Genomic DNA, 18,739 nt, shown 5'->3' with positions numbered 1-18,739 from the left:
CTCTTGAGCTCAAGTAATCCACCCGCCTGGCTTCCCAAAGTCCTGGGATTACAGGTATGAGACATCATGCCCGACCATATTCTTGTTTCCAACAATCCCTAAACACAAGCCCACAAGTTAAATCTGCTACCTACCTGACGAAACTGTGATGTGTCCCAATGCCAGAGGAAATGCCCGGAGTTATGGGCTTTCCTGAGTTAAGTCTTTTAGGAAGCAGTGGAATTTTATGGGAATTGTACCTGCAGGCAGACCGCACCCAGTTGGCCAGCCACCCATGGGACTGGACCATGCTTCTCTGCATGTTAGCAACACGCTTGGCCCCTCTCCCGAATGTCACCTCCCCATGAGCAGGAACAGCTCCACAGCATTCCCCCACCACCACACACAGAGTAGAGCTCCTTAATTCCCCACTGGGGGTTCCACTGAGAATGGGGATGCTCTCTTGGACCTCTTGGCCCTGCTGCCTTACCCTGTGTCCTCCTGGATGGAACACTGCCCTTGCCACCTCTGTGTCACATTCACACACACTCACACTCACACGCGGCCTCCCTGAGTTAAGGGCTCGGTAGTGGTGAGAGAGAGGAGGCAAGACAAGTGAGATTGCAGCCTGAGGAAATTGCTCTCATAGTTTATTTCTCAGAGCCCAGAAGCCTGAGCTAGAGTAGGGCACACACTAGGACGCTGTCCTGGGTACAAGATTCCCCAAAAAATCCTTGATTTTCTGGCCAACTTTTTTAAGCCCTCCGCCAATCTTCTCTTTAACTTTCCGGAAGAAATTGCCCAGCCGGGCAAATCTCCTATTATCCTGGTGTTGTATACAGGAAGAAACAGGTTCCTTGTCAGGGGTGTACCCAGGGTCAATCCAAGACACCTCCCCACCTAGATGCCCCTCTTCGTGGGCCCCCGCAGGAACTTTGGGGCCCCAGTTCAACCTCTGACTGTGATCTTTGAAGCATGTGATTGAATCCCTACACCAAGTAAAAAGATGAGAAAACTGAGTCCCGGGGATCGTGAGGGGCTCTGCAGGGTCACACAGCTCAGCCCAGAAACACTGAGATGGGAACACAGGGCTGAGAGCTGAGTACTCTAAGACAGTGGCTCTCAAACTTTACAGGAGCCGGAATCTCCTGGAAAGCTTATCAAAATATGAATTTCTGGGCCCTACCCAGCGTCTGTCTGAGTAGATCTGAGTGGGGCCTGAGAATTTGCATGTCTAACGAGTCCCCAGGAAGGGCTACACTTGGAGAGCTACACCTTAGGATTCCAGAGCTGGCCCCAGAGATGGAGCTCAGGTTGGGGGAAGAGCCCTGGGTAGGAGGGGCTTTCTCTGCCCTGGGTTGGGGAGGTAGTTAGTTGACCCATAGGATGGTCCACACTCTATGCTCCCATCAGCCCCTGCAACCCAGAACAGCCCACTCACCTTATCACAACTGATGTCAAAGGAGTCCCTGGCCTGGTTTAGGATCACTGTCCCCACACACCGCTTCACCAGCTGGAAAGGAGAAGCTCACGGTGAAACTTGAAACCATTTGCCACAACCTCCCAGCCCCATCCCAGTGGGAAATATTCCGCAGGTGCCCCTTGTTCACCTCCTTGGGAGGCACCCACCAACACCCCCAGCCCCAAGCCTCACCCCGTCCTCCTTGAAGTCACAATCCTCCGGTGACTTCTGTGTTGTCCTGGGGCACACTGTCTCCTTCACTGTGAAGCTCACAGGCTTTGGGGTGTCTGGGTCCCCATCCTAGTCAGAGGAGGAAATGGGGAGGCCCATACTTGTATTTTCTGATTTGTGTCCATGACCTTCCCACCAAGAGGACAGGCTTTCAACAGTACCCGATGTGCGATGGGCCCTGGGCACTGGGCGCGGCACTGGGGTACTGAGGGGAGGAAGACTGAGCCATTCCTACCCTCCTAGGTGAACAGTGAGTAGGAGCAGACCTCAGATGAGCTCTAACAAGGAGCCCCTCCCACTCTGGGGTGGGGGCAAGGGAAGTCGGGGGGCTTCCTGGGGTACAAGACACACCCACTGGAACCTAAAGTCTGGACAGAGTTCTTCCCTGTGTGGGGTAACGTGGTACAGCAGAGACTTAAAGCAGAGGAGGTCACTGCCCAGAGCCAATGACCCCACTCTAGTGCCTGGAGCTCACAGAAGCCTCTACACCTGCATGGGGTTGGGGTGAGGGTATCTCTGCCACCGCAGGAATTCTAAGACAGGAAGCTCTCATGCTGGGAGGAGATACAAGCTCTAGAAGGTTCCCTGGAAAAGACAGGACCACACTTAAAGGGGGAGATGCCCTTTTGGCAGGCAGTGCAGCAGGAGCAGAAGGAACAACAGGTGGCCAAGCCTAGCCAGAGCAGAACAGAACCTCGCCAAAAGCTCACCATCGTGGGCCTCGGGTCCAGGTCCAGGAGGCGGTACAGGTTGGCATCCGAGGACCGCTGGTTGATGCCATCTATAGCACGAAGCACAGCTTCCTGGTAGCTGAGGACCTGGGCAACGATGGCCAGAGGCATCACTAGGCCCAGCAGCAGCAGCACCAGTGACCACCGCCCCAGGGAGGGGCTATCCCTGTGGGTCTTCATGGTCCCCATGTCTGCCTCCCTCTAGCCCACAGGAGCCTCCTTTATGCTCAACCTGAGCCTGATGCAAAGGCCCAACCAGGAACCTTCCTGACCCACCCATCCCTGGCTGCCTGCCAGGGTGTGGGCTGGGGTTTGCTTCAGCCCCTGGCTATTGCTTCACAGGACTTGCTGGGCAGTGAGTGAGGCCTGCCTCGTGTGCAAGATGAGGAAGTGGTTTCTCCATCTCTCTGACAACCTCCCAGACCCGACAGGAGATTGTCATAGCCAGGGTTGCTCAAGAGCATTAAGTCCCTCAAGAGAGGAAGAGAGCCAGGTGCCTATTCTACATCCTTCTACTCCTCAGGAGTCAGGGTGATGGATTTAGTTGTTTACTGCTAAATCTCCAGCTCTAGGCATTGCCTGGCATCCAGTAGGCATCGATTAAGAATTGATTAATGAGGCAGGGCACGGTGGCTCACACCTATAATCCCAGCACTTTAGGAGGCCAAGGTGGGCAGATCACCTGAGATAAGGAGTTCAAGACAAGCCTCACCAACATGGTGAAACCCTATCTCTACTAAAAATACAAAAATTAGCCACGCATGGTGGCTCACACCTGTAGTCCCAGCTATAGGCTGAAGCATGAGAATCGCTTGAACCCGTTGAACCCGGGAAGCAGAAGTTGCAGTTAGCTAAGATCATGCCACTGCATTCCAGCCGGGGTAACAGAGTGAGACTCAGTATGAAAAAATCAAACAGCAAAAAAAGAACTGGTGAATGAAGACAGTAGCACCCCCAACCTAGAGACTCACCCTTGCAAGGGACAAGTTGCCCTTTCTATTCAAGGCCATACTACCTGCTCTCTGGACCCAGCTGTCAGCCAGACAGAGGCTCTGCTCCATCTATCCCCTTCTGCATCCTTCTTCACTGTTTTTCTCAGTCTCAAAATGTTCCCAAGCCCCTCCAGACATGGCCTTTCACCCTGGCTTCTCTCAAGCCAAGTCTTAGGAAAGGTTGTCTACACTTCTTGACCCCATCTTTTCACTCTTCTTCATACTGGAGGCCACTGCAGAATGGCCAACCCACCCCGGGTCCACTGGCCACCCTCAAGCCTGGTGTTTGTCTGCACAGACAGTGGTGAGCCTTCCTTCCTGCTGCCTCAGTTTCCCCAATGCCACTCTCCTGCTGTCCCTCCTGCCTCCCTGGTGGCTCCTTCTTGGTCTCCCCCAAGGACTGTCTTCTTAATATTGAGAGCGTGTGGGGTCACCTCCTGGGCTGCTTCTCTTCCCTGGCCTTGGGTTTCCCTGGGGACACCCTCTCCCAGAACACCAGTTATAATAGGTAGACACCACCCTATCTGTGTCTCTGAGTTCAAGACTCCCATGAACATCCTAGTTGTCCCCACTGGGCCCCCTTGACTGCTCTTCTGCTGAGTGTCTGCTGCCTGAGCCCTGAAGCACCCTCAGCTCCTTCTTTCTGAAAGCACTCCCCTCCGGCCTCCCCCTCCACCCCTGCCTGGCTCCTGCCACCATCTCTCCCATGCAGTGCTGCCCCAGCCTCCAGACTCCACCTTCTCTAGGTTTCAGGCTCTCCTCAGACCATAGTCCACCCTCCACACCATTGTCCAGGGGTTCCTTTAAACCACCGATTTGGCCATTTCAACCCTCTACCTTCAGGAGCCCACATACCCCCTAGTCTGGCATCAGGGCCTGTGGCCTTTTTGTTCCCACTGTCCTCACCCCATCCCTGCACACCCCAAGTGCCAGACTGTCACATAGGCCTCCATCACATAGGCTCATCTGAGCCTCCTACTCTTTCTCCCAGGTCTGCCCCCATCCTTCTGTTGGGCCTGCCCTTTCACCTCATGAAGCTTTCCCTGACCTCCAACCAGGCACAGCAATCTCCTCTTTGCCCCTACAGCTTCCAGGAAGTCTCTCCTGATGCGACCTCAAATGACTCCCTGTTTGGTGCTCTGGCTGAGACACCAAGCTGGGATGCCTGGCTGGTGTTGGGAGAGGGAGAGAGCACAGCCGGGAGAGATAAAGGGCCAAAGTGATAGAGGGGTCCAGCGTCCACGTGGCAAATTCCAGTCCCAGCTCCTCTGTGGACTGGCCATGTGGCCCTGAGGCCTGGGGTACCTCTTGACCTCAGTTGGCCTGTGGGACACTTGGGGGCTTGGACAGCAGGGGTCCTAGAAGGTGGAAGCTTGGATGAAGGCCACTGGTTGCACACCTGGCCTTGAGAGAAGGAAGAAGTGGACTTCTGTGCAACCTGGTTTCACAGCTCAAGTGTTGCCCCAGTGGCCTCTTGGTCAAGCAGAGCTTGCACATCAGGCCCTTTATGGCTGTTGGGAAAAGGGCCATCCAGGGATATCAGGCCTCTCAGGACTCTCCTGCTTCCTCCCCGCTTCTGACTGGCTTTAGGATCCCCAAGAAGCCAAACTGGGGGAGAAGCAGATGACAATGTTAGTCCTTAGGTTAGGGCATGAGACCTGCACACTCCTGTGTTCCTCTAGGTCAGATCTGGCATATTCAGAGCCCCTTTCTAACTGCCTCAAGAGGACATTCCACCTCGGCCAGTGCTGGGCACGCCCTCACATGAAATCAGCCAGAGCCCAAGCAGCTTGCATAGGCCCTCTGATACGACTGCAGAAGTCTGGACTCAGGGGCACCTGCTTTCCCTCTCGGGGCCGTCGCACAAGGTTCCAGGAGTGAGTCCTGCCCTTGGCACATGCAGGTCGGTGTCTACTACCTGAGGTAGGGAGGCTGACTTTAGACCTTTAGAACCCATGGCTGCTGCCCCTTCCTCCTAGGGAGGGAGAAAGGAGGCTCTCACCAACTCGCCTTTTTCATAATGGCTCACCCCATTAATAGAGTGATCAGAAGATTCTAGGCAAGGCGGAATGAGAAAGAAAAAGTGAGGCTTGGCCGGGCGTGGTGGCTCACGCCACCAGGGAGGCAGGAGGGACAGCAGGAGAGTGGCATTGGGGAAACTGAGGCAGCAGGAAGGAAGGCTCACCACTGTCTGTGCAGACAAACACCAGGCTTGAGGGTGGCCAGTGGACCCAGGGTGGGTTGGCCATTCTGCAGTAGCCTCCAGTATGAAGAAGAGTGAAAAGATGGGGTCAAGAAGTGTAGACAACCTTTCCTAAGACTTGGCTTGAGAGAAGCCAGGGTGAAAGGCCATGTCTGGAGGGGCTTGGGAACATTTTGAGACCCAAGGTAATCCTAGCACTTTGGAAGGCCGAGATGGGTGGATCGCGAGGTCAGCAGATTGAGACCATGTTGGCTAACACGGTGAAACCCCGTCTCTAGCTGGGCGGGGTAGCATGCGCCTATAATCCCAGCTCCTCGGGAGGCTGAGCCAGGAGAATCACTTGAACCCGGGAAGTGGAGGTTGCAGTGAGCCAGGATTGCACCACTACACTCCAGCCTGTGTGACAGAGCGAGACTCTGTCTCAAAAAAAAAAAAAAAAAAAGTAAAAAGTGAGGCTTTTCCACATCAAGACTTGAGAGCTAGATAAATGTCCCTTCACAAAGGCCTGGGCAGCCCCTGTCCCTCTGTCTCTCTGTCTCTGTCTCTGTCTCTGTCTCTGTCTCTCTCTCTCTCTCTCTCTCTCTTTCCTCTCTGTCTTTGAATCTCCCACCCCCACTTCTCTAAGTGGCCCCCTCCTCTCCTGCAGACCCAGGAGGCTCCAACTCCTACACAATGTGATCAGGGAACCTGGTGCACTGAGGCTGCTAAAGGCTCTGGGAGACCTTCCACAGATGAGCAGATGCTGGAGCTACCCTATCCCACTCCACAATCCCTCCCCCATTGACGAACAAGACCCTGCTTAGCCCCCACTCTGCGTTTCTTCTCTGGCTCCGTGTCTGCAGCCCTGGTTGTCCTGGTGGAAGCATCTACCCCTCAGGCCTGCTTGCCCCTGAGACAACTTTCACCAGTATGGCCAACTTGTCTGAAAAGTAGAGAACCATGCAGGCAGTTTGTTCATCCCGTTGGGGAGCACTGGGGAGGGAGTCCTGGGATGGGAATCCCAGGAACCATATCCGTCCCCAGCCTCTGTCTCTGTGGGCAAGCCACTGTCCCTGTCCCTCCCTGTGCCCATAATCTATAGTCAGCACAGAAAGCCCAGGGCTTCGCAGGCAAACAGCCTGGGTTCCCTCATCAGGTTGACTGGGTTCCTGGCTCAGCCCTGCCACGACCAGCTGTGTATCTGCATACCGATGTGTCTGCTCTGCACCCGCCTCCTCATCTGTAGAACAGGGATGATCATCACAGTGTCTAGTTTGTAGAATTGTGGTGAGAGTCAAATACAGCATAGTCTGTGGCCAGTACATGGGAATTGTTTTTGCTGTTATTTATGTGACCTGTTAGGTTAATACTTCAGAAGTAAACATGGTGCTACCGAGATAGTAACATGGTTGGCAAAGCATGGTGCTCACACCTGTAATCACAATGCTTTGGGATTACAAGTAGGAGGATTGCTTCAGGATAGGAGTTCGAGACCAGCCTGGGCAACAGAACAAGGCCCTGTCTCTATAAAAATGTTTTAAAATTAGCTGGGCATGGTGGTGTGTTCCTGTGGTCCCAGCTACTTGGGAGGCTGAGGTGGGAGGATTGCTTGAGCCCAGAAGATGGAGGCTACCGTGAGCTGTGATCATGCCACTGTCAGGGCAACGGAGAGAGACCCTGACTCAAAAATAGAAAATTGGGGTGACTCAGGCCATGAGCTAACTTGTGGTAAATTGCCTCCCTCCCTGAACCTTTCTTGTGCAAAAATTGGGACAGTAGCCCCAACCTTGTGGATAGCAACGCATTGGAGCAATGCATTGAATAATATACTCAAAGACAGAAGTTTCCTTCCCTAAACCTGGGGCATGGGGCAGGGTATGCTTATACCCTGTGGTGGACAGGGAATGCCAATCACAATTTCTGCCCAGACTCAGGACAAGTTCCCCTTTCTGCCTTTCTTTCACTTGCAGAATTGTATTGCCAAGAGACCTGGGGTGGATGGTCTCAAGCACCGTCGATTACTAGCTGCGTGACTTTGAGCAAGTTGCCATATTTTCCTGGTAATGTTCTCATATTTGTAGGATGGGAATGAGATGCCCTGGAGTGTTTGTTCAAATGCAACAGTGAGTGAGAAAGTGCATGTCCACTGTCAAGTCCTGCACTCCTGGGGTGTTTTGCCAAGTGAGGTCAGGGTCAGGTCTCCTTACTTGGCAATGGCCTTAGCCCAACTGTTCCCCAACAAGATACATATGCACACATGAAACTGTGCATATGGCCGGGCGCGGTGGCTCACGCCTGTAATTCCAGCACTTTGGGAGGCCAAGGCAGGCGGATCGCCTGAGGTCAGGAGTTCAAGACTAGCCTCACCAACATGGAGAAACCCTGCTTTTACTAAAAATACAAATTTGGCTGGGCATGGTGGCACATGCCTATAATCCCAGCTACTAGGAAGGCTGAGGCAGGAGAATTGCTTGAACCTGGGAGGCGGAGGTTCTGGTGAGCCGAGATTGTGCCATTCACTCCAGCCTGGGAAACAAGAGTGAGACTCCGTCTCAAAAAACAAATAAACAAACAAAAAAATGTGCATATGTATCTTGTTGGGGAACCGTGTCCCCTGGATTTCAGCCCCCAGTTGACATCCTCTGTGATGTGCCCCCCACCAACACCAGGCTGGGAGACAGCTCACCAACCCCACCTTTAATCTCAAGCTGTGTTTATCTGTCAGGCTAGTCCCAGGGGTAAGACGACAGGTGTCCTCAGACAAGAATCATGAAGCCCTGGGCTGCCCCTCAGACAGGGTCTCCCCAAGTTCTCCCTCTGTCCAGGCTCCTGATCATGGGGCTGCATCTCCTTCCCAGGCCAAGGGCCTCCCAACTATGACAATCTTGTCTGTGCCTCAGACAGGGACTCCCAAGGGCAAGCCCCTGCACAGTCCACAGACTCCTGAAGGACAGGATTCCTTTCCTTATTGGGCCCCTCTCAGAACTGGCATTGGGCTCTGTCCTCAGAGGGCCCAGATAGGTAAGGGCCGCTCCCAGCAGGTCCAGACCCAAGTTCAGGAATCATTTGTCAAACGAAACACTATACAGCAAGGGGTAGTGATAGGCAGTTTCCAGTAAATGTGCCTTTGTTTCCTAGACTGATTACCAAAAAGGGCCTGGGACATGGTGTCCAGGGATGGAGGCTCTGCCCAGCCACAAGGAAAAGACCTGGATATTGGATATCCCACTCAGAGAACCCTGCTGTCATCCTTTGCAGGGAAGAGGGATGGTCAAATCATAGCATGTTTTCTCCTGGGAAAGGCCAAGGCAGCTGTAGGTAATCACATGCTGTCTTGTCCAGGAATACCCACCCAGAGCCAGGTGGGTTGTACAATCCAGTTTTCTCAGCCCCACATCCTTGAGCTTCTTGCTAGGTGACTGTGTCCTGAGTGCTTCCCCAACTCCCAACCTGTCTCCTTGTCAGTGATCCACAAACCCTGTGCAGCTCCAGCACTCCTGTGCCTCCAGCGACCAGAGACTGTGTGACAGGCCTCCTGCTGCTCACCCCCTGCTTAATGACCCTCATATTCACCCCGCTGGACTCTTTGCCTCCTCCTTCTTTGGCTCCTCCCTGACCTGAGCCCTGACCAGCTTCCCTCTCACTGCTCCCTGTTCATCTTATCTTGCTCACTTCTGCTTGAATGCATTAGCCAATATGGTAGCCATAAGCACAAGTGGCAATTCAATTTCAATTCAAATTAATTGAACTTAATTAAAATTAAAAATTGGCCAGGTTCAGTGGCTCATGTCTGCAATCCCAGCACTTTGGGAGGCAGAGGCAGGTGGATTACCTGAGGTCAGGAGTTCGAGACCAGCCTGACCAACATGACGAAATCCCATCTCTACTAAAAATACAAAAATTAGCTGGGCGTGGTGGTGCATGCCTGTAATCCCAGCTCCTTGGGAGGCTGAGGCAGGAAAATCTCTTGAACCCAGGAGGTTGAGGTGAGCCGAGATCGCGCCACTGCACTTCAGCCTGGGTGACAGAGCAAGACTCCGTCTCAAAATAAATAAATAAATAAATAACCAAAAAACCCACAATTATTCTGTCACACTACCCCCATTTCAATTGCTCAACAGTCAGTTACATGTGGACGTCTCAGATACAGAACATTTCCTTGATCACAGAAAGTTCTATTGGACAATGCTGAGTTAGACAAAGAAGTGTGGCTGGAGGTGGGGAGAGAACTGGAAGGAGAGAAGATCCTGTGACAACCCTGGGTTTGTCCCTGTGACATGCTATCTTTCTCCAAATGTTTCAGAAGCACCTGCTTGACAATGCCTCCAAAGAAAAAGCTCGCTGTGTGGGAGACAACAGTGAAAGGTGGGCCATCCTCCAGCAGGGAGCTGACTGGAGAAGGCCTTGGATGCCATGGCTGCAGGGAAGCAGCTCTGCAAGGGTGCATAGTAGGCCCTCCTTGGGTGGCAGTTTTATTATAGGAGCATCACTCAGGCTGAACTGAGAAAGGGGTACAGTTTCTGGGAGCCCCAGAATCATGGCTTGGGGGATCCATCCTCCACTATCTCCCAGTGTAGGACCTCTGTTCCCCAAGGTGACGGGAACAGATCCTTCCCTTGCCTTGTGGGTGGGTTGGGAGCCTGTAGCCAAGGATGGTGAGGTGCTAAGAGCCATGGAGGCCAGGTCCCAGATGCCAGGTGCTATTTTTGAGCTGAGAGGTGCAGGCCAAATTACCTCCTCTCCATTCTGAGGTCACAAAGGGTTTCAGGGGCCACCTTCTGAATACTCCAGTCCTCTCTGTTTCTGGATGTAGATTCTGAGGCCTTGAATGGGGAGAGACCTGAGCCAAGGTCTCCAAATGGGTTCTGGGCACGTGTCCAGCCATTTCTAATGCTGTCCATAGAGTGTGTAACCTCAGCAGTTGACCTTTCCAGGATCTGAGTGCCTCCGGAGCTACATATGTGAAAAAGACTTAGGGAATTAGTCAAGGATTAGGCCAACGTAGAGCTACAGGAACAAGTGACCGCCCAAGAGGCGGCTGCCTCTTTTGGGTGCCTGTACTCTTTTGTGTGCCAGTATGAAAACATTTGTTTCCCTTCCCTGAAGAATGGTTGCAGGAGAGGCAGGCTGGCTTCATCAGAGTGCAGGGAGAGGGTGAGAGCCCCCAGGAGAACCCGGATAAGGCAGTTGAGGAGTATGTCCCCTAAATGCGGGTCCAGGAAAGGCTGGGATGCAAAGAGGTCTGACGTCTACATTAGGATCAGCTCCAAACAAACATAGAAATATGTACAAGGAACTTTGACACTGGCTTCTGGATTGAGGTGAGGAGACTTCTGTGCCATGGGCACTGCCCCCATCTCTTGGCACTGAGCTCTGAGCAGAACTGGCCAAGAAAGATCGTCTCCACAGGAGGCAGCCAGGGTGGGAGGTGGGTGCAGCTGGACCAGCCCAGGACAGTTGAAGGGCTTGGGCGGGCAGCAGCAGGAGAGAAGATAGCCCCCTGACTACACCCTCCTGCTCCTAGCCTTCCTCTCCAGCCCTCCCACCAGGGGTGCCCCAGGGTGATGTGACGGTAGTCAGGACAAACTCTTGTCCATGTTAGTGGCTGCAGGAATTGGAAAGCAGATGCCCGCTCCCAGGTTGAGTCTTTTTTGTTGTGACAGCTATATTGAGATACAGTTGGCATACACAGTTTACCCATCTAAAGTGTACAGTTCAGGCTGGCCCAAGTGCAGTGGTGTTTACAACTAATTGATCACAACCAGTTACAGATTTCTCTGTTCCTTTGCCACTCCCACTGCTTCACTTGACTATTTTTTTTTTTTTTGAGACGGAGTCTCGCTGTGTCGCCCGGGCTGGAGTGCAGTGGCCGGATCTCAGCTCACTGCAAGCTCCGCCTCCGGGGTTTACGCCATTCTCCTGCCTCATCCTCCCGAGTAGCTGGGACTACAGGCGCCCGCCATCTCGCCCGGCTAGTTTTTTGTATTTTTTAGTAGAGACGGGGTTTCACCGTGTTAGCCAGGATGGTCTGGATCTCCTGACCTCGTGATCCACCCGTCTCGGCCTCCCAAAGTGCTGGGATTACAGGCTTGAGCCACCGCGCCCGGCCAGACTATTAAAATAAATAAATACAAAATAAAGTTTACGATTCAGTGGTTTTTAGTGTATTCACAGAGCTGTGCAATCTTTATCACAGTCTATAATATTTTATTATTTTTATTTAATTTTTAGAGACAGAGTCTCACTTTGTCACCTAGGCTGGACTGCAGTGGCCCAGTCACGGCTCACTGCCGCCTTGAATTCCTGGGCTCAAGGGATCTTCCTGCCTCAGCCTCTGAGTAGCTGGGACTACCGGCATCTACCACCACAGCCGGCTAATTTATATATTTTCTTTTGTAGAGACAGGATCTCACTATGTTGTTTAGGCTGGTCTCAAATCCCTGGGCTCAAGCAGTTCTCTTGCCTTGGCCTCCCAAAGTGCTGGGATTACAGGTGTGAGCCACCTCACCTGGCCAACATTTAATCCCTTGGGTTTTTAAAACTTTTGTTTATTTATTTATTTTCCATGAGATAGCCCTTGGGAAATTCTGAGAACAACCTATTTGGTCCCTTTGTGACTGGCTTCTTCCACTTTGCATAACGTTTTCAAGGTTCATCCATGATGTGGCTTGTATCAATATTTTCTTTTCTTTTTTTTTTTTTTTTGAGACGGAGTCTCGCTCTGTTGCCAGGCTGGAGTGCAGTGGCACGATTTCGGCTCACCGCAACCTCCGCCTCCCGGGTTCAAGCGATTCTCTTGCCTCAGCCTCCCAAGTAGCTGGGACTACAGGCATGCACCACCACACCCAGCTAATTTTTGTATTTTTAGTAGAGATGGGGTTTCACCATGTTGGCCAGGATGGTCTCCATCTCCTGACCTCGTGATCTGCCTGCCTCGGCCTCCCAAAGTGCTGAGTACTTTCTTTTTATAGCTGAAGAATATTCCATTTTATGGATACACCACATTTTGTTTATCCATTCATCCATTAATTTGAGTTGTTTCCACTTTTTGATTATTATGAATAATTCTAATCAACTCAATGCACAGTGTGAAGGGTGGAACTGTGCATGCCACATCTCAGGAACCCAGGAACAAAGCTTAGCCCTCTAGCCAGGCATTCAAGGTTGTCTATGATCAGCCATCCTCCTCACTTCCTGTTCCTCCCACCTACAAATGAAAGCCTTAAACTTCCTAATATACTGCAGCAACTTCTGCTTCTAAGCCTGGTTAAGGCTTTCTCCTCTGCCCGTACTGGGTGTCTTGGATCTCCTTCAACCACTTATCTGAACCCAGTCTGTCTCTCAAGGACAGACCAAATCCCACCTCCTTCAAGATGCCCTCTCTAGGTGCCCTCAGTCCAGAAGGGACTTTTCCAGCCATTCCCTGGTGTTACCAGATGGTGCCCTGCAGTTCCAGGCCCTTGGTGTCCTGAACAAATAATTGAATGAGACACACACAGAGAGCAAAGTAAGCAGCAAAAGCTTTTTAAGCACAGTATTACGCTATCGGAGAGGGAGAGCACACCGACTTCTGCGGGATGAGATCAGCACTAGTTTGGTGAACTTTGGGTCTTCCAATGTGTTTGTTTTTTCTTCTCTTCCCAAGGCTACCTAATCTCTGGCTAGTGTCTGCCCTTTTGATCGGTAGGTGTGTTGCTTAGTTACTCTGGCCCCTGTGCGCTTGCGCACCACCTCCCTCTCATAACTTTAAGTACATACATGAAATACATGTCCATATGCATGAGCTTCAGTGAGCTGATTATCATATGGGGTCAAGTTAAGAATACTTTTTCTGGCTGGGCACTGTGGCTCACACCTGTAATCCCAGCACTTTAGGAGGCTGAGGTGGGTGGATTACCTGAGGTCAAGAGTTCGAGACCAACGTGGCCAAAACTACAAATACAAAAATTAGCCAGGTGCGGTGGTGGGTATCTGTAATCCCAACTACTTGGGAGGCTGAGGCAGAAGAACCACTTGAACTTGGGAGGCGGAGGATGCAGTGAGCCATTCCACACCAGCCTAGGCAACGAAGCAAAAACTCCATCTCAAAACAAAACAAAAGAGTATTTTTTTTATCTTTAGTGTGCATGAGTATCCCTGAAGAGCTGCCTCTTACTGGTTTGGTCCAGATCTTGCAGGCAATGGGGTCCTTGCTCACTTTTTTATTTTCCTTCTATTTTGGCTGCTCAACTTCTCCATTTTTTTTTTTTTTTTTTTTTTTTTTTAGATGGAGTTTCACTCTTGTTGCCCAGGTTGGAGTGCAATGGCGCTATCTCAGCTCACTGCAACCTCCACCTCCTGGGTTCAAGAGATTCTCCTGCCTCGGCCTCCCGAGTAGCTGGGATTACAGGCATGCAAAAGCACGCCCAGCTAATTTTGTATTTTTAATAGAGTCAGGGTTTCTCCATGTTGGTCAGGCTGGTCTCGAACTCCCGAACTCAGGTGATCCACCCACCTCCGCCTCCCAAAGTGCTGGGATTACAGGCTGAGCCACCGTGCCCAGCCTGGCTGCTCAACTTCTGCCTCTTATCTTGCTTCTTGCTCAACCGCCCCTTCACCTTGCTTTTGCCCTCTGCTTTTACTTATTTTGCTCTTTTTTCAAATTTTAATTCCCTTTGCTATTCTCTGCCTCATTTTTCTTATTCTCCTGCCTCACTGGGGCCCCAAGGAACACATACTGCCCCAGTCAGCCTCACTGGTGAGGCTTCATCCTTTCCCCTAAGGGAGAAAAAGGAGATGATGCCGGGTGCGGTGGCTCAAGCCTGTAATCCCAGCACTTTGGGAGGCCGAGACGGGTGGATCACGAGGTCAGGAGATCGAGACCATCCTGGCTGACACGGTGAAACCCCGTCTCTACTAAAAAATACAAAAAAAAAACTAGCCGGGCGAGGTGGCGGGCGCCTGTAGTCCCAGCTACTCGGGAGGCTGAGGCAGGAGAATGGCGTGAACCCGGGAGGCGGAGCTTGCAGTGAGCTGAGATCCGGCCACTGCACTCCAGCCTGGGTGGCAGAGCGAGACTCCGTCTCAAAAAAAAAAAAAAAAAAAAAGAAAAAGGAGATGATTCGAGTAGAAAATAATTAATTGTGGCTGGGCGCGGGGGCTCACGCCTATAATCCCAGCACTTTGGGAGGCCGACGCGGGCAGATCAGGAGATCAGGAGTTTGAGACCAGCCTGGCCAACATGGTGAAACCCTCGACTCTACTAAAAATACAAAAATTAGCTGGGTGTGGTGGTGCATGGCTGTAATCCCAGCTACTCAGGAGGCTGAGGCAGGAGAACTGCTTGAACCGGGACCCGGGAGGCAGAGGTTGCGGTGAGCTGAGATCACACTATTGCCCTCCAGCCTGGGCAACAAGAGAGAAACTCTGTCTCAAAAGAAAAAAAAAAAAAAAATCAGCCAGGTGTGGTGGTGAGCGCCTGTAGTCCCAGCTACTCAGAAGGCTGAGGCATGAGAATCACTCGAACCCAGGAGGCAGAGGTTGCAGCAAGCCGAGATCATGCCACTGCACTCCAGCCTGGGTGACAGAGCGACACTGTTTCAAAAGAAGAAAAAGAAAATAACTGTACACTTAACATTGGCTAAGATGGTAAATTTTATTTGTATTTTATCACAATTTTAAAAGTTGAAAAACATTAACAATACACATGATCACTGGGTAGCTGGTAACCCTCAGACCCTCCCTGTGTGCTCCTGCCTCTGTGCTGTTGCATTTACTGAGCCTTCTGCCTGGAGTACCCTTCTCCATCCTTCCAAACCCTATGCGGTTGTTACTGTTTCCTGAGATCCCTCAGAGGATCCCCTACCAGATCCTCTGACGGCACAGCACGGGGGCAGCCTCCCACTCCGCCGGCATTGGGTTTTCCAGGTTTGCTCCTCACTGCCTGTCAGTGTCAGGGGGTCTTCTCGGGAAAGACACCACAGCTCTCCCCTCTGTCCTCCACATCTGGTCTGTGGGAAACCCTCATGCACCCTTCCCCCCAACAAGCCCTGAGAATGCAGACCGATCCTGCATCGCCCCTCTCCTTTGCTCCTCCCAGCCATCCCTCCTGCCCATTAGACTCCTAGGGAAGAGGACCTGGAGCCCAGCCTGCTGTGCCCCCAACTGCAGGAACACCTTCAGCTCTCTGATGAGCCAGGTGATGAGGAAAATGAGGCCCACAGATAAATCACTCAAACAAGGACCCCTATCCAGAAAACGGCAGAACCAGGACTTGGACTCAATGCCCACCACCCACCCACTTTGCTGTCCTTCTTGTGGGGACAAGTGGAAGAATTCAAGCCCTGCCTCCTGCCCTCTGCAGCAAACTGGAAAGGCAGATGTGGGCTGCCATGAGGGTGGGAATTTGGGACAGGGCGAGTGTCAGGACCCTCTGCTAAGGCTCAGTTCCCTCTTTTCTACTTACTACTTCATGTGACACAAGTTGTGTGGAGGAAAGCCAAGAAGTTAAGTAATCATTGCAACCCCTTCAGCCAGGCTGGGATTTTCTAGGCATGGGCCTTGCCGAAGGAGGGTAGCTGGCAGGAGGGCAGTGCCCCCGCCCCACACATCCCCAACCCTTAAACCACACCCCCCACCCCCCACCACAGCCTGCCACAGGCAGGGAAAAAACCAAGCAAACGCTGCACATGGCAGACTGCAGCCAGGCAAGATGGAAGGCATCACAGTGGCCAGGCTGCTGCTGCTTCTGGGTCTGCCTTGGGCTGAATCTACCAACTGGACCAATGGCAGCAGACTGAGCCACGCCAAGGCTCTGGATATCCCCGTCAACAACTTTAACAAGCAGTCAATAGAGGAGTATGCCCCAGCCAAACTGGGTGAGAAGGAGCAGGGCCCAGGGTACATATAGCCAACTCCAGCCAGACATCCTAGAGGGAGTGCTGGGCTAAGGGCTCTGCTGCCCTCATGGGCTGGAGGTGCTTTAGGAAGGCCCCCCTAACCTCTTTGGGCCTCAGTTTTCCCATCTCACAAGGTTACATCAGCCATCTCCCAGGGCTGTTCTCTGCACTTTCTGAAGATTTTTCCAGCTGGTGTAATAGGTGATATGACAAGTAGGAATAGCACCAGACGCCAGGTGCAGTGGCTCACGCCTGTAATCCCAGCACTTTGGGAGGCCGAGACAGGTGGATTGCTTGAGCCCAGGAGTTCAAGACCAGCCTGGACAACATGGCAAAACCCCGTCTCTACAAAAAATATATAGCTAGCTAGATAGATAGATCGATATTTATATATATAATATATAGTACATATTTATGTACTATGTATTTGTATATTATATATTTATGTATAATTGTTTTTTTGAGGATATATAATTTATATATAAATTACCCAGGCATGGTGTGCTCCTGTGTTCCCAGCTACTCGGAAGGCTGAGGAGGAAGGATTGCTTAAGCCCAGGAGGTGGAGTTTGTGGTGAGCCAAGATCATGCCATGTACTTTAGTCTGGAGCACAGAGGAAAACACTGTCTAAAAAAAAGAGAAAAGGAAAGAAATGGCACCAGATGTTGGAATAATGTGGACTTGACTCCAAGTCCCTACTCTATTACTCAGCTATGTGGCCTTAGCTAATTTGCTTCCCTTCTCAGGGCCTCAGTTTGGAGCTGGTGAATAATGGCAAGGGTCTTTCCAGGCCCCAAATTCCCCACCTGCTATGGGGTAGGGGTGCTCTCTGGGCTCCCCTCACTAATGGACATGCTAGCAAATGCTAACTGTGGAGATGCGTACTGTCTCCTGGCTTCACAGAACCCAACAGTGTCAGAACCAGTTACTGCTGTTTCGCATCAAAGGGACAATGTACAAGGTCGGGAACTTCACCCTTGAGCAGTGTCCCTTCAAGGACAGTGGGGTAAAGTCCTTAGACCCCAGCTCCCCACGCTCATCTCAAGGCTGTTGTAGGGTGGATGCCTGGCTCTGTTTTTTGGCTGTGTCTGCACCAGGAGCCCAGTATTCACTGCTTCTACACCACACTGGAGCCTCCTGAGTAAATGGCCATGATCTGAACTCGTTCTTCTCCCCAACAGCAAGTGAAGAACTGCTGGGGATACTTCAGTGCTGCTGAGGACCCCAGGAAGTTGCCTATCTGTGAATCCCAAAACTTTGCTGGGGTGAGCAAATCCCTGGAGGAGTGGAGGGCAGAGGAGTGGGTCCAGAAGCTAGAACTTCAGGCTGGGAGGCTTCAGAGCAAAGGGCAAGGGCTGCAGGGCTGGACTGCCACATGCTGGACAGGTCTTTTGGGGACCTCTATACTCATCTCAGCCCTGAGGAGTCTCCTGAGAGACTGACTACATGGCTGTGAGCCGAGCCATTGCTCTACTTAGTGCCCTTTGCAAGCATCTTTACCACCCTGAGCCTTGAACTCCACAGAGCAAGGGGGTTCCCATCCTTGTTGGTCCACTGGAATCACTTGGGAAGAATGTGTAAGCCCAGGCCACAACCTCACAGTTCAATTTGGCATGGCATGAGGTCAGGATTGAGAAGCTGCAGATGGCCTCCTGTGAATTTAGTGCCTAGGTGAGTATACCAACAGCAAGGAGAATTGCAATTGCAAATTTCACACATACACTCACACACGAGTACACATCCACTTTTACAACTAAAAAAACTAACACCCAGGCCGGGCACAGTGGCTCACGCCTGTAATCCCAGCACTTTGGGAGGCCGAGGCAGGTGGATCACCTAAGGTCAGGAGTTCGAGACCAGCCTGGCCAACATGGTGAAATGCCATCTCTAGTAAAAATACAAAGATTAGCAGAGATCTTGTTAGAAATGGAAATTCTGAGACCTTACCCTAGACCTATTGAGTCAGAAACTCTGGGGTTAAGGCCCAGCAATCTGTGTTTCAATGAGCCCTGCAGGTGATTCTGATGCACAGTGAAGTTTGAGAACCAATGCCTTAGAACAATAGCAGCATCTGAGCTGGAAGAAGGACCAACTTGGAGATGAAACCAAGGCTCCGAGAGGTTGAGTGATATGCCCAGGATCACACAGCAAGCTAAACACAGGGCTGGAGAGTCCCCCAGGCCTCCTGGCCAACATGGGGCATCTCCTCGCTGCTAGTCTCCTCTGGACCCTCCACATTTGCACCTCCTCTGAGGAGGGAGAGGAAACTCTAGGCCTTGACCTT

General features: G+C 51.8%; 1 protein-coding gene across 1 annotated transcript; it reads right to left on the bottom strand.

Moving 5' to 3' along the window:
• Window positions 1-612: 612 nt before the first annotated feature.
• CAMP (cathelicidin antimicrobial peptide) lies at window positions 613-2,753 on the bottom strand. Its single transcript, XM_050781017.1, has 4 exons — window positions 2,383-2,753; window positions 1,634-1,741; window positions 1,421-1,492; window positions 613-805 (listed from the first exon to the last, which is right to left on the bottom strand). Exons 1-4 carry the CDS (start codon window positions 2,590-2,592, stop codon window positions 674-676), a joined length of 522 nt encoding a protein of 173 aa, XP_050636974.1. The 5' UTR covers window positions 2,593-2,753; the 3' UTR covers window positions 613-673.
• Window positions 2,754-18,739: the final 15,986 nt, after the last annotated feature.

This window comes from Macaca thibetana, chromosome 2 (assembly GCF_024542745.1).
Source record: "Macaca thibetana thibetana isolate TM-01 chromosome 2, ASM2454274v1, whole genome shotgun sequence".
Classification (NCBI taxonomy): Eukaryota; Metazoa; Chordata; class Mammalia; order Primates; family Cercopithecidae; genus Macaca; species Macaca thibetana.
This window is presented reverse-complemented; position numbering and strand designations above follow the sequence as displayed.